Source organism: Pecten maximus, chromosome 3 (genome assembly GCF_902652985.1).
Source record: "Pecten maximus chromosome 3, xPecMax1.1, whole genome shotgun sequence".
Classification (NCBI taxonomy): domain Eukaryota; kingdom Metazoa; phylum Mollusca; class Bivalvia; order Pectinida; family Pectinidae; genus Pecten; species Pecten maximus.
The window spans coordinates 18,257,210-18,274,103 of NC_047017.1; the positions used below are offsets into that span (position 1 = coordinate 18,257,210).

The following is a 16,894-nucleotide window of genomic DNA, read 5'->3' on the forward strand; positions in this document are numbered from 1 at the left end:
AAAGTTCAGTACACAATATTAGGATAGAAAATAAAATCATTTCCCGAAAAACCACAATGAAACTGAAAAGATACATTCCATTGATAAGAGTATCACCAAATACATATACATGTGGAAACCTCTCAAAATCCTTCTTACCCCAGTCCCATTCATCTGTTGTTAGGAAAAGATGTACAGGGTTTTCAGATGTCAGTGATTTAATACAACGTAAATAAAACATAAAAATACCAGCATAAAAACTGCTCCAAAATTCGTTTTCAGTGTGTCAAGATCCATTTATGAGTATACAACTCTATCTTTCAGACAAAGCAGTTATTAAATTAGCATTACAGGAATAAAATGGACTGTTAGGAAGGTAGTGTTTGTAACATATAGATCATTTGTTAAAATGTTTAAAACAGTTAAAAAGCCTATATGCTCTATTAAGTGCTGAAAATGAAAAATATGACTATGGCTTGTTTAAAGGAGCATGCTAGAGACATTTTCTCAGCAAAAATAATGAACAATCTGAACACTTTTCTGTTTAATATTCCAGATCAATCCAGGTCATCAGATTATATTACTGGATCCAAATTAAATGTGTACGTAAACAAAAGTATCGCAAAGGACACACACAATACTGTATGTAATATTCAGGGGTTTTAATTTTCTTATGTTTATATTTATACCATGAATGATAAAATCTGGTATTTATCAACTAAAGAGTATAGAAGTGCTCGCCTGTTTACTGTAGAATGTGTACATGTACAAGGCGGTGTTGCACAGAATTGTATAACTATACAGTATGTCTTTCATATTCATTGATGCAAAGCCGAGTCAAGACAGGTTTTTTTTCTCTCTAAAAGATGCATGAAAGAGTCGACTGTAAAAGTTATCTTCACCAATGACCTTGAAACGATTTGGTATTCATCAAAGTATGTTATGCATTTTACTGAGGATGAAGCAGATATCATTTTCATGTGATGTTTAATCTTTTAAAATATATCTAAAGTGACATGACATATACTCAGTACATGGCCCTGGTACAGCTAGTTTAAAGCAGATTATTGTTGAATGTGAATTAATCCTTCAACAAGAATCTGCAATCAAGCTTTTAATTCACTGTACTAATTATGTTACTTAATGACAAAACTTTACGTTACTTTGCACAAACAAGATATTTCAGTTTCTTAAAGTAGTAATGGTGAGTGTTAATTTGGCTGATGAACTTGATGCAAGGGAGAACTGTATGAAGTGTCATCAACATGTGTTGGGTACTTTATCTAACATACAGCCAAAAACGTATAGCAGATAAGGTTAAATGAACAAATCGACTAACAAATTGACGGAGAGATGGAACAATACCAGTATATGCTTCCTTCAACAGCAGTCATATAAAAAATATGGTAAGCAAGAAATACAATAAGATAATTCAGAGATATTGTTTAAAACAGCACCCTACAAAAAGCAAGGACCCTACAACACAGCAAACCAAGCACCAAGACAAAACAGCTCTACATATGTTCACTATCAATGGTAAAGCATTTAGGAAGCAATGGTCTAGGGCTAGTTCAAACATTCCTAGTAAAATTTGCTAAAATACAGGACTAGCTTTTTTGTCAAATAAACAAATGTTTAACAGTAATCTGTTTATCTGTATTGTTTCTAAATATATTTTTCCTGAATTTACCAGGTAAAAGCTAGCTAATTTGAATAGTATCTCTAATGCTTCTAAATATATTTTTCCTGAATTTACCAGGTAAAAGCTAGTTAATTTGAATAGTATCATTACTGTTTCTAAATATAATTTTTCTGAATTTACCAAGTAAAAGCTAGACAATTTGAATAGTATCTCTGTTTCTAAATATAATTTTCCTGAATTTACCAGGTAAAAGCTAGCTTTATATATATATAGGTAATTTGAATGTTTAAGCAGGTAACCTATAATCTATAATGGGTAACTTAGATCTAGACTTCTATTTGAAAATAAATATATTCCAGTAATTAATTGTAAACCTAGACCTGTTTGTAATGATAAAATGATTCATTATCGACTTAAAACATACTTCAGGAAAATATAGATGCTTGGGGTTAAGCTGATAATTGAAATTAGGAAAATAATATTCTTCACTAAATTTAGCATGTTACTGATAATCCAAACTGGTAAAGACAAGTAACATTAGACTGAATATCTACACATTAGCGATAAGAATGGTAATAATACGATTAGTATTGGTAGTACATACACAGGTAATATTTACGAATAATTATTGTTATATATCCGGCCCTCCACATACCAAACACTGGCCAAGCAACATCATTACGGACCCTAAACCAATGATGTGTTAGCTACACAACCATGAGAAATATTTAAAAATCAATACAGGAGGTTGAATATTATTGTATTTAAAATTAATCTGTTAAATAACTTACCTCCCATCTTCGCCACTGCTTCTGCTTCTTTGACAACTAAAAAATCCAATTCAAGGCTTTTACTGTTGGCTGGAAGAACAGATTACATTTTGTGTTAGTAGTGCCACACCAACCCCAGCATTCCGTGATAAATAGTTAGAAATAAAACCAAGGGTACCTGTGATAAACCTATGCTTACCAATAAACCGTCCCACATTTAGAAGAGGAGAGAATAACTTGAGTATAAAGCTATATATAGGTGACATAGATTTATCACAGGTCAAATAAGTTAAAATAATCATTATTGTATATTAAGAGATAAGATGTTCCCAAACTCCAAACTCAGATAAAACTTGAATTGTAATGCATTAACAAAGTATTCAACTTATCCTGCAATTTTTGAAAATTTAAGGGGAAGGTTTTATTATACAAAGTTGTAAAAATATCATAACAAATCAAAGAAAAACAATTAAACCCTAACTATAAGTGTCTAACACAGATATGTGTTAGTACAGACTGGCCCTATATGTTACAGTTACACTTATCAAAAGTCCATACATGTATACATGTATAAATTAACATCCCCTCCCCTCCCCCTCCACATACCCACTTATGATGGCCCTATCAGAGACGTCCATAGCTATTGTTATATGTAGTTGCAGGATAAATATGTAATATTATGTTAATACAGGTTACGTAAAAACATGCTGATTTTACGAAATGTCCCAAGATATCAGATTTTCAAAAGGACTAATTCTTAATCTGCCTAAGTTGCTCTTTACTCATCACCTAATTTATATATATAAGTCCATTGGTCTGTAATTAGTTCTCCTGACTGAGCTATCGTCCCGATCCCCACCTCGCTCAATGTCTATCTAATGTACCATTTAACTTCTTTTAAAATAAGAAGTTAACCCCTTACAATCCTCTCTCACTTTATGGACATTGTTTTCTATACATTTTAACAAGAGGAAGTATCTTAATTGACCTGCTCATTATTGGCTGTATATAACTTTTTTTTAATATAATAATGATTATATAATTTCATTTTTCAAATACTAAAATTACAAGTCTATTTGAACTACCAGTGAATGTATTATATAATTTTATTTTTCAAATACTAAAATTAAAAGTCTATTTGAACTACCAGTGAATGTATTATATAATTTCATTTTTCAAATACTAAAATTAAAAGTCTATTTGAACTACCAGTGAATGTATTATATAATTTCATTTTTCAAATACTAAAATTTAAAGTGTATTTGAACTACCAGTGAATGTATTATATAATTTCATTTTTCAAATACTAAAATTTAAAGTCTATTTGAACTACCAGTGAATGTATGTTGTTACCCGAACCTTTTTCATTAGTTCTCACATCAAACTAAGGATGTAGTGTATCGGTAGAGTTTAAATTACGATATGAATATTTACTGACTCTAATATCAATATTGAGAAAACTGAAAAAAAGACAGATCACTACTGTATGGTGCAAATATCTAGGTATCTAGGCACTACAAGTGCTGACAGGCATTTACATTTATTTTTGTCTTTCAGATTCGATCAGTACAAACTAGTTGTTGTTTCATCCTGCCTGGAAATTTTAGCATTGACAAGTATGTGTACAAGTATGTATACTTTAATCTGTAAACAGCCTGGATAAGTCAATGTACTCAAATCTTCCATCTGGTATATCTGGACAATTCTGGATTCGCCAATAAGGTCACAGGCCCCTAAAACCTTAAAACAGCCCCTTTATTTCAAAATTTCTTTTCAAACAATTCACATAAATGGCCCATTGATTTCAGCTCAAAGGATATCTCCTATAAAATTGATTTAGAATGTATATGGGTATTTTGGAAAATAAAACGTAAGTAAGCTTGATGAGATTTGTCAAATATCAAATTTCAACAAACTGAATTAATGACTTCTATTCATGCCCTGTGTAACAAAATTTAAATACAGTGACTTATCTTTAATTTTATATTAATTATGTTATTCAAAGTAATTAATGTACAACCATGTTGGAAATGTCCATGCATTAAAGGTCCAAGATAGTAATGACAACAATATAAATGTTCCAATGAGGTAAACCTTCCTTGTTAGTACAACTCATGGCAGTACTAGTGTAGATAGAGACTGTGGCAGGATGGAGAGAGCGAAAGACAAGTGATCAGGAAGACAGATGGTAGGATGGAAAGTTTTGTGATAAAGAAGTATTCCAATGATAGCAATGCTTCTGCCAAGTTAACCCCCCAAAACACCTGTCCGACCATTAATACTGCATACAATGTAAAAGTGTATATTAATATTTTTGTCCGATCAACTCTTTCCATTTTTGCCGTCTTGTCTTTCTGAACTTAGCAAGATCTAATTCTATATATATCTTAACATATTGTACACCTTGAACTGACTTAGCTCTTGAAAATTTACAGATTTTGCATACAAGGTATAGGCAAAATAGTTTATAATGCCCTCTTGTTCCAAGGGCAACTGAGAGAAAAAGAGGCAACTATTTCCCATTTTACAGCACCATCTGATGGGGGCCTAAACATCTTTTAAGTCTGAAACCATGTTATAATATGCAACAATTAACATACATATATGTAACTATATATGTATACAATACCATATTGACTATGACACAATTCTAGAAACACTGTAGTATTTGTTCATCATATATCTACTAAAGAAAGAAATATCCACACTACTGCCAGTCCTAAGAGACTAAACGACTGAAGCATTACAATGATATAATCGTGAGCCTTGTCAGGTCTTCAAGCACTGTAGACAATTAAACAGGTATATCTAATTATAAGCTAAAAAGACTAAATAAGGATGAAGAAAAAAATCATTAATACTAAATGCTAAATACCCACTAATACTAAATGTTAAAAGTCCATCAATGCTAAATACCCATTAATACTAAATGAAATATGGGTTTAGGTGAAAATGTACTTAAGAGTTCTGTTACTTATAGACACATATTTTATCACAAACATATAAACATATTTTATCACAAACGTATAAATGTTTACCTAAACTACAGTGCTTGAGTGACCTGTAAAGGCCCTGGACATGTGATGAAGGAAAGAGAAGTGATGATAGCGACAGACAAGCAGAAAGGAAGAAAGTTGCTGTAGAGGATAAGTGTATACATGTACCAATTTCTGCTGCGATGTCGTGATCACTGCCTGTAAATTTAACAGATAAATACCAGGTAGCATGCTGTGGTGTTCAGTGTATCGTGTGTGTACCTATATAAATTGCTATAAGATGTAGGGTCCACACGGTATGTATAAATTAGTTATGGTGTAAGTACAAGTACATGTACTGTCATAACAGGTTCATAGTGTGTAATATCTGTATTCAGTTGAATGCTTTTTTATAATGTTTAACAAATGCAGAACCATATTTGCTCTTTCAAAAAATAAGTACAAAATTTGCTATAATGACATGAAAAATATCTATATTTATCTACATTAATAAATAATAATAAACTTAATTTATTTTACAACATTTGCAAAACAAGTTCTATCAATTTTATAATCACTCTTGTTAACTATATAAAACCTGTCTTATATAAACTACCTTTAAAAGATTTACAGAAAAATAAACTAATTTAGTAATTAACAGTTATCAATGAACTATACCCACCATATTAATTTGATTCATGTTGCCATGTAAACATGTATTAAGTTACATTACCACCAGTTATATGTCAGTTGTATAGCAAACGTTTTTAGGAAGCATGAAATAGCTGGTTGCTGTGGTCTGACATTACTTCAGACATTTTTAATTGTATTTGTATCATTTTCAAGCACCATCCCAAAATCTCCCAATGTAGTTAATATTAAATAAGTCATCATGAACAGCAATATATATATCTGACCATCTAACATCTTATAGGCCATGCAAATACAATTTTGCCATTTAATATTTTGATAGTAATTTCTATTACTCTTAAATTTATATTCTATAACTGATGAATATTTGTTAAGACTGTACATGCTTAAATATAATGCATCAATTATCTAATTAGCATTGTTTATATATTTAGTGTATAGAGCTGTATAAAGACTGTGTTAAGTTTATATACATATCTATGCGAGTATGTCAGGTTGATATATATTATTGGCATAATGAATTATGTACGTATGAATATGAAACAATTATAAAATAAACAGTAATATCTGATTGGTTACTTGGTATGATCGTCACAACATGAATGGTAAAATTGGGAGAGGTAAAAATTGACTACAAAGAAACCAGCTAAGTTTAAATTAACAAAGGTGTACATTCTGCTTTAAAACCACCGATTAGACATTAAAAATATCTGCCACCAGAAGTACACCTGCCAAGCCATGCATGCAGATGTATGACCACGGGTAGATTGTACGAGGCAGTACCACATAGACTATGGAGGTAGTACCGATGTACTTACCTTCCAGGGGGTTAGTAAGCCCACTATTGCTCCAATCAAACTGTACAGGCGGGAGATCCTGAAATAGTCACGGTACAATGTCAGCCGGTATACATAAATAGCACTGGATCTACCCTACTACTGCGTTAGTAGGCCCATACTGTTGTCTACCCACCTTCCGAATAATCTCCTCCCCTCTTAAAACTTGAGCACATTTCCTCAACATATCAATTAAAAAAAAAAAATTGACAAATCTCTGACCAGTTTCGATAATCAAACCTCTTTTTGTTCTGTTCTTTGATTAAGACAGAACTCTGCCAACTGAAGGACATGACCGACACCGACACAATATAAGTGCTATCGTGGGAGAGGGAATCAAGAGCTACCCTTCTGGAATATTTTCTATAATAAATTCAAGTGTGGTGCAAAAGTAATTTGCAAGAAAAACAAGTTGCTGTTAAAATCAAGTTGACAAACAATACCTGACTTGTTGAAATCATCATTACATTCCTTAAATCCTATAAATAAGATTGTATCAGTATTGGTATCAGAGGGGGGGGGGACAGATATACTGTAAATTTTCTCAGCAGAAAACAACCACTAGAATATTAGGAGGGTGACCTAGTACATTGAACCATATACTGTCAATAGAGAATGACCACTAGATTTCAGAGGGTGACTAGGTACATAAAACCGTATTTGAAATTGAGAATGACCACTAGCTTTCAGAGGGTGACCAGGTACATTAAACCGTATTGTCAGTAGAGAATGACCACTATCTTTCAGAGGGTGACCAGGTACATGAAACCATATTGTCAGTAGAGAATGACCACTAGCTTTCAGAGGGTGACTAGGTACATTAAACCCTATTGTCAGTAGAGAATGACCACTAGCTTTCAGAGGGTGACTAGGTACAATAAACCATATTGTCAGTAGAGAATGACCACTAGCTTTCAGAGGGTGACCAGGTACATTAAACCGTATTTGAAATTGAGAATGACCACTATCTTTCAGAGGGTGACGAGGTACAATAAACCATATTGTCAGTAGAGAATGACCACTATCTTTCAGAGGGTGACCAGGTACATTAAACCATATTTGAAATTGAGAATGACCACTAGCTTTCAGAGGGTGACCAGGTACATCAAACCATATTGTCAGTAGGGAATGACCACTAGCTTTCAGAGGGTGACCAGGTACATCAAACCATATTGTCAGTAGAGAATGACCACTATCTTTCAGAGGGTGACCAGGTACAATAAACCATATTGTCAGTAGAGAATGACCACTAGATTCAGAGGGTGATCATGGTACCAGGAATAGGACACTTTGGATGATGATGGCTAATGACCTATCTTCTAGTAAACTGATTCTGTCTCGCCTCCATCTCTCCTTACACTTAATGTCAAATGAAGAGCTTAGCTAAACAGTGGACATGAATTATTGCTGAGGTATAAATTGCAACCTAAAACAATTTTCCCTTTCAATGGCAATGTCTACCAAATCAAATATTTACAAAAATTGATCCAAGTGTATTTACCTAATCTGATAACTAGATTTTCCTTCATTTGTAGATAAAACACTTAACATCAAGTTTAAAAATGACCAGCATGCAACACCACAGCTGTGTATAGGACTAAACTACGATTTATACCACAAGACACCGCTACATGCATCAGTGGTAATATCATGTAATATGGGGTTGGATATGTATTTGTACAGAGTCAGCTAATGGAGGATTATTTTAATTTCTAAAAAAAATTCCACTCGATATCCATATGTCCTTCAAGAGTTACCTCCCTTGTGAGATACAACAACTACACGTAAATGAATCTTGGTGATGTTCACAACTCCAATCCCACAGCTATATATAATCTAGTAAGGATATCAAAGGGGATATCATTCTCATTCATATACATTGAAACGGGAGAGTATGAACAAAAAGGAACTTCAGGATTACAATTCAAAAGCATTGTTATTCCACTACAAAGTATTGAAATCATAGATTTTTATGACAAAGATTGTAATCAGTACACAATCTGTAACATATACCCTGTCCCTAATACAATTGTTCCTAGTGTTGTATTCACTGTAATGCTATGGATCTTGTTCATGTTGGGTAAGAGGTTTCTGTTTGTTAAATGAGGTGTAGAAAAAGACATGTATACTGGGTTTAGTCGAGACAACACATTCAAGAACATACACAGACAGTGGTGATGATGATAGAAATGTGTACGATGTCCATCAGATGTGACGGGATGTGACACATAGGTACGTGAGGTAGGAAGGTGGATACATTGTCTCACAGACACAAGATAGAGGTGACAGGTACATTCAGGGTAGTATTGGGTCAGCATACAACAGTGGTATATACATATATATATGGTAAGTATGTAAAAGGTAATATACAACCATTATAAAGTCGAAATATGTCAACCTTAAATTATACTGACAAAGTCTGTATAAAGTTAGCTAACTTTCTGTTTTCCTTTTCTTTTTAATAGTTACGCCAATACTTTAAATCCAATAGTCCAACACACCAAATCTAAGATGCAATGCATTTCATCAACAAAGTGCTTTCAAATTCAAAATCAAGATCACATCATTCATTACTGTTAAAGTGTATATTTCATATGTGAATCACTAAACCTACAAAAATGCATTTCACATCAAATACAAAGATTTTTTACAATGTCTAGTCACATCACGATCCTTTCAATACTCATGCAAAAAACATATATCAATAATCAGCTGCCTAAGAATTTGAAAGAAAAAACATACAGACAAAAAGTGTGACCATTTTTCCTGCAAGTGATTTATAATTACCTGACTGGCTGGCTTGTCGTCAACCTTTGACGTATCCACCAGTTTATTGGCGTCTGGTTTGCCCTCGGACGGAGGTGTGGGGCCCTTGGTAGGCTCCAGCAGGGTCAGATTGGCAGCATACATTGGAACTGATGGCTTACGATGACCTAGCAACTACAAACAAACCTTGTACTTCTATATGATATTCCATCCTAGTTATTGTAATAATCCACACTAATTTTTGATTTCTACATGATTTCTTTCCTCACATAAAGTCAGGGCTAAAATATCATTTCGTGAATTTAGCAATTATAGCTTACTTCAGTGTTGTACTGTTTCAGTTGGCATTTATGGGCAATATGAATGTCAAGTGGACTAATGCATATTTAATGAAGCTCATCAGCAGTATATAGGTTTCTGGTTTGGTGTTGGAAATTCAGACCAGACTATATCTGGGGCAACTACTGACTAATTCCTTCATTTATTTTTTGCATGCATTTCTTTTGTTTTTGTTACTCTTGATAATCTTTAACTGCAAGCTGAAAGCTTATCATTGTTTCTTAGAATTTGATAATACTAATACTAATTGCACTTGACCTCATTCTTTGAAACAGAATGTACGTAAAACCAAAACAATTAATATATATTAAACATATTTTCGGTACTACTGTAAATACACAGAAATGAGCCTGTCATGAACCATGTTTAAAATTTTACTTGCACGGTTATTATTGTTTGGTGATGTCGTGGGTATTTTTTTGACTCTTTGAACATAACCAAACACACTGGTATTGAATCCAACATTAGACATGATTTTCATTCTGAAGAGTCTTATTAATTAATCAAAGATGAAAATTAGCTTATTGGCTCATGTGTATCACGACACTCAAGGACTCTCACTGGAATAACTTACGATGTTACGGGTATCGATGCGTAGTGTAGTGAAGAGTTTGGTGTTGCTGTGAGATTCCGACCACAGCTTGGACAGTTGTATAGTACTATTGGGAGACTTCAACTTTCCCCAAATCTGTGGTCCAGTCACAGATCTGTAAAAATGCATCATAAAGTTTATTATTCATAGTTGAGCATATCATATATTTAATATAAATATATATAGTTCATATACAGTATTTACTTCCATAGTAGCCAATCTTACTATAATCAACAGCTACTCTTAAATGAAATAATCAATATATCATAATTTATTATATTATTTATGGTAAATGTGATTTTCAACTTCATAATATTAGCATTGTATCAAAATTATCATATCATAACAGTGTAATTATGAAAATCATAATAACTAATAGAAAATAATCACTTGACCAGATTTTCATTTGAAAGTTTGAGCCTGTCTTAATAGCTTACACAGCACTAGCCATGTGTTAACAATACTAGAACTAACTTGTCATCTGGAGTAGCATCCCTGTGACAACAGTCGTCCAGAAGGAGAGGTGTATTATCAGTTCCTTCCTGGTCCATCACAACAGATTCAGGGAAACAAGAGGTGATCACTTCACAGAAAGTCTGCTTTACCACTGGCTGTAATATGTAACAACAAAATAAATACAAGAGTACATATATACCACTGGCTGTAATATGTAACAACCATATAAATACAAGAAAATATATCACTGGCTGTAATATGTAACAACCATATAAACACAAGAGTACATATATACACAGTGATACCACTGGCTGTAATATATTGAGGTTACACAACGAGTGGTTGTTGGATATGGAATTTATTTCACACGAGTAAGTTATTTTTTAAAAGTTACAAAAGACATGAGCTTTAGCGAGTGTTTTTTGCAACTTTTAAAAAATAACTTACGAGTGTGAAATAAATTCCATATCCAACAATTTCGAGTCGTGTGACCTGTTTCTACCATAATAATTTCAGCTTAAATCAAAGGGAAACGTGGCCAAGTATAATTTCACGTATGCAAATAAAGTGTACCGGTGACGTCCGGGACCCGGTGATGTGACATCATTAGATTATTGATGACGTCAATAACAATTGCAGCTTGGGTCGAAGTTCGCCGTGTTAGCCAATCAAAATGCGTACAGAGTTTATACCACGTGTGGTATAAACAGATTGTTAATCAACAGCTGTAATGATTAACTGATGGTCTGAGAGTTGATTAACACGGCGTATTGTGGTAGAAATATATGTTACAACCGCATAAATGCAAGAATGCCATATATGTTCACTGGTTGTTAAGTATATATAAATGCAATAACAAACGAACATTATTTTGCAAGAGATGCAACAAAGTGTACAGCTGGCAATATGATAATATGGCTATATTCTACCTAGAGATGAACTCAGTGAGCCTTTAATAATGTTGTACCTAACTAGCTATATTCAAATTGAACAGAGATTTTCATAATTTATTAAAAACAGCATTTAGTATCAATCTTCATTAAGTACTTTATCACTTGTGAGAACATGTCTATTTGACATATGTTTTGACCATTCAGACTTTTTAGACATCTTACCTTTGTCACTGCTGGCTCAGGTTCTTTGAATGCAGCAAAGTTCCCAGCACTACTACTGGTCGAGAATCCCTTAGGTTTTACAGCATGTTCAAAGTCCTCAAATTCCCCAAAGTCGTCATCGTTACTGCCTGCACCAACCTGGTCTGGTGTGGGTGGCGCTTGGAATGTTGCCCAATCATCTTCTTCCTCATTATCACCATCCGCAGCTGATGCTGATGAAAATGCATTAAAGCCGTCTGATCCAGACTTAACCTCATCAGTTAGTACTGTACTTGTACCTGAATTATTTTTACTGGATTCAGAAGTGAAATGTGAACTGAAATCCGCAAAACTATCAAAATCATCATCAACATCATCATCATTACAATTTCCTGAGTTAAAATCCGAACTAGACTTTTCATTGCTATTTGAAATTGTTTGTGGTAATGATTCAGACACGTCATTTTCTGTAGGTTTACCGCTATGAAAATCTGCAAAATCATCAAATTCTGCACCATCCTCATCGTCTTTGTCTACTGATTTATTTTCATCAACCTTAGGTGTTGAACGATTAGAAACAGAATCATCCCCTGACTTGGTCAAACTTTGGTCCTGTACACTGAACTGAGATACTGAATGAAAGTCAGCAAAGTCATCAAACTCATCATCAGAACACAGAACTGGAGGAGGTTCTGGTTTAGTATTGTCATTTTCAGTGTCCTGTTCATCTTTTCTTCCAGGAGAAACAGAATCCTCACAAAAATCTTCATTGTCAATCACAAATTCTTCATTTTTATCGACAGTTTGCTTAGAAATATCACAGTTTTCTTCTAATTTGGCTTCAGTCTCTTCCTCTTTCTTCTCAGAGTTTTCTTCTTCTGAAGAGCTTAAGTCTGTAAAAACAAATCCAGAATCTTTCATTTCTTGCGACTGTTCAGTGAATCCACAGTCTGTTTCACTGTCACCCACCTTACGGAATGTTTCACTGTGCTCATCAGCTTCATCAAATGCTGCGGAGTCTGAATGTTTCAAATTCTCTTCTATGGATTCTTGGTTTTCACCTATCTCGAGATCTGACACTGCCTTAATAGTGCTACCTGTCCTTATAAGGTCACTACTCTCACTAGCAATGTCATTATGACCATGTTCTTTCACTTTATCAGAAACAATATCCCCACAATTGTCTGTGTTACCTTGGTCTTCAACACTTGGTGTATCTTCCATAGTGTTTGGATCTACGTCTAGACATGTCTCACCCACATCCACATCCACTACCGTATTTTCCTCTGCTTCACTGTTACCATCTTTTGTGTCAGGAAAGTGACTTGTCTCATTCACATCTGGACAACAGTCGCCATCAGAGGTCAGTGTCTCATTTTTACTTTGACCAGGTCTAGAGTCCTTTCTGTCTTCTGTATATGGTAAGGATTCCTCTTTTTCGGAATGGTAATTTTTAGAGGTATCTGTAGATGAGGTACTTAGACTTGTGTACTGTTTTGTATTTTCATAGTGACTGGCAGGAGATACCTGATCATGCGTTCCCTGCTCTGACTCACACATATTGTCTTCATTTAAGTGACTAGTTCTAATTTCTTGGTCATTGACACTTTTACCTGTCATCATATTTGACACCAGATTATCAGAATTTGTGCTCTTGCATTTATCTTCAACATTTTCTGCGTTAACCATTTCTCCAATCCCTCCCTGTTTCTCTATAACGTCTATATTTTCTATACTGCCTTTCAACACTTCTCTGCCCATCGATGAATCTGAGTGGAAATCTCCAAAGTCATCTAGGTCTGATTCCTCACTCTTGTCCTCCAGACCTACATTGTCGTCCGACTGAGGGACGGGTGATATGTCGGTACTACACAGACCGGAGTCCCCAGCAGATATTACACTACTGATGCTGTCTAAATTATCAGACTGACTTTTGTGCATTTTTGAGAGATGATCATTACTATCATTGCTGTGTACTGCTGGAATTTCTTGTATGTTCTCACTATTTACAAAGTCATTCGCTGTTTTCAATGGTAATTTCATACCACCTGGTTTAATGCAATTATCTGCACTACCTTCTTTGGAATCATTACTTTGTGTATTATTATTCACTACCTCCGGAATCATGTCGCCATTTTGCATACATTCTATCTTTGAGTCGCTTGAAAAGTTACTGAAATCTGCAAATTTTCCAAAATCACTTTTTGGAGGTGTGTCTGGAATGTTATTCCACTGATCAGCTGAAGACTGCTCATCAGAGAAGGCCTGGAAATCATTTCCAACTGTGGCAGTTGCAAATGTCCCAAATTCATCATCTTCATCATCCCATTCATTGAACCCTCCTCCTCCATCTTCTAAAGGAGGGGGCGAAGATGATACCATGGGGATAAAGTTAGACATCTGGGCTGTCAGTCACTATACTTCAAAGTGACTAGACATTCACATCATGCACATTTTCTGCCAGCAGCTTTTCAAATATCTGCAAAGGAACAAAACAAATGAATAATATAATATCAACAGACTATCTATATATTGACTCCTAGTGAATGAAGAGAAGAAAAATGAAATGCCAGTCCGGGATTCAAACCCCAGACCTCCGGTTACTACTAGCCAGATGGTCTACCTGGTTGTCGATGATCGACCTGGTCTAATTTGACCCCAAAGACCTATAATATAACTCACAACCCAGGTTCGGGTATCCCTCGTCAAGTATTCACCTCACCTGAAACAAGGTTTGGTCAAAGGCAGGGTATGAGAAAATGTATGGCCAGACCGGGCTTCGAACCAGAAATCTTTGAACACTACATGTACTAGCCTGATGCTTTACCGATTGAGCTACCTGGGCCCAGCTGTTCAAAAGGTGATAAGCTTAATCACTTGATTAGTGAAAAACTCATTTCTCCTTTAAATCAAAACCTGATCATGAGTATGTGTATTCCTTAAATAGGTAGCTGGTATAGGAAAGAGACTGGCTAGTGTTATTTCATGAAATTATGTTAAGTTTGATTTTGCCAGAAATGGTTTTCATCAGGATTTTAACATTGTTGTTAAACTGTGATTAGCCTAATCACCTTTTGAACAACCGGCCCCAGTCGCAGATGATCGACCAAGTCCAGTTCCCCCACACAAGCAATATATGTATATATATTATATCTCAAGACAAATGTGCGCAACTCACTATATGTTGTCATCAAGATCTTGGGTGCTGATCATGATATGGTAAAATAAATCTACTCTCTACATATACCTTAACATACAAATAAATAAAATTCTATAAAAGACTATAAAGAAATAATCTCATGTCAAAAATATGTCAACTTTTGTAATTTTTCCTCTTTATTTCATGCATTGTCATCTTTTTCTTTAAATAGATTTGTACAAATTTGGCACAATTGTAGAATATTGTCTCCTCTTTTAGCTAATGATCATATATTGATGTCATTCTTACATTTTTTTTTTTTTTTTTTTTAGCGTCCTATTTACAGCCAGGGTCATTTAAGGACGTGCCAGGTTTTGGAGGTGGAGGAAAGCCGGAGTACCCGGAGAAAAACCACCGGCCTACGGTCAGTACCTGGCAACTGCCCCACGTAGGTTTCGAACTCGCAACCCAGAGGTAGAGGGCTAGTGATAAAGTGTCGGGCCACCTTAACCACTCGGCCACCACGACCCCCTTCATTCTTACAGTTTCACATAAAAAATACAGTGCATATCATTATTTTTTTCTGCACTGCCAACAATTTGTACTGTTTTCCTCGAGCTCTTTGCTTGTAGAAAATAACTGTCACCAAAAATGTTGCTCGACATTAAAACAGTGACTTTTCAGAAAATTGAAAACAATGTCAACGAGATGACAATTTTCGGTAATTTTGCAAAATCGTGTACAAGCTAAGTATGAAATAAAATCAAGAAAATTCAAAGAAAACAATGGAATCGTATGATATTAAGGAAAAATTACAAAAGTTGGCATATTTTTGGCCCGTGAGTGTATACTTATTTACTGCCTGACTTTGATATATGGGAAATGAAAAGAGGGGAAAGTAAAGTCGATGTCATATTTCCGATAATATTATTAATATTGAATAAAAAGTATCATTTGCACAATACAGTTCGTTCAATATTCACAACATCCAACCCTATTGCAAAAAGGATACAATTTATTAAAAATCAAAACTGATATATGTGAAGTTTTCTGAGTTCTACAGCATTTATCGTCTTCTTCCCGGGCGATGTCAAATGACCGACCGACACAAACTGTTGGAATCGCCAAATGTCAGAAGGGGGTGGGTCACAGCGAATGGCTTTGTGTAAACTATTCGATGATACTATTGGTGTACATGTGTGAAATAAAGGTATGTGCATGAAGATTGAAAAGGTTTAATCGGCGGTTATCAAAGAGTGGTTAATGTTTACCTGATTCTTTTCATGTCAACTGTGAACACGACACAAAACAGCTGCCATAGTGGATCATTTCCCAGAATTCCTTATAATGACTTCCGGTTTAGATTCCTTTACAAGTTATCTCCCTGCACTAGGCCTATAAACGCACAAGTTACTGACACAGGTACACAACACAGGGAGTGGTATATACGCCTCTGGGGTCAGGAACTAAAGTTATAATGGAATTGTCCAATTTTAATTTGCAACATCATTTCTTGTCTATTTATGCACCGATACAACATTGGAATCGATTATAAAGCGCTTTAAAAAAAAAACAAAAAAAACCCCACCCGTTTAACAACCAGAAACGGATGGTTTTTTTTAAGCGCTTTATAATCGATTCCAATGTTGTATCGG

General features: G+C 34.6%; 1 protein-coding gene across 12 annotated transcripts in view; it reads right to left on the minus strand.

Annotated features, from left to right (window-relative positions):
• Positions 1-16,573, minus strand: part of LOC117323432 (aftiphilin-like) — a 23,051-nt gene extending 6,478 nt beyond the window's left edge. The window contains exons 1-9 of one of the 12 annotated variants that reach the window (XM_033878659.1): positions 16,511-16,573; positions 12,122-14,579; positions 11,025-11,161; positions 10,533-10,665; positions 9,641-9,793; positions 6,836-6,893; positions 5,556-5,585; positions 2,413-2,448; positions 139-153 (exon numbers count right to left, since the gene is read on the minus strand). In XM_033878659.1, coding sequence (XP_033734550.1) covers positions 139-153; positions 2,413-2,448; positions 5,556-5,585; positions 6,836-6,893; positions 9,641-9,793; positions 10,533-10,665; positions 11,025-11,161; positions 12,122-14,500 — 2,941 coding nt within the window. In that variant the 5' untranslated portion in view covers positions 14,501-14,579; positions 16,511-16,573. Of the gene's footprint in view, positions 1-138; positions 154-2,412; positions 2,482-5,555; positions 5,586-6,835; positions 6,894-9,640; positions 9,794-10,532; positions 10,666-11,024; positions 11,162-12,121; positions 14,580-16,510 lie in introns of all 12 variants that reach the window. The other 11 variants (XM_033878656.1, XM_033878662.1, XM_033878658.1 and 8 more) reach the window with 11 other exon arrangements.
• Positions 16,574-16,894: the final 321 nt, after the last annotated feature.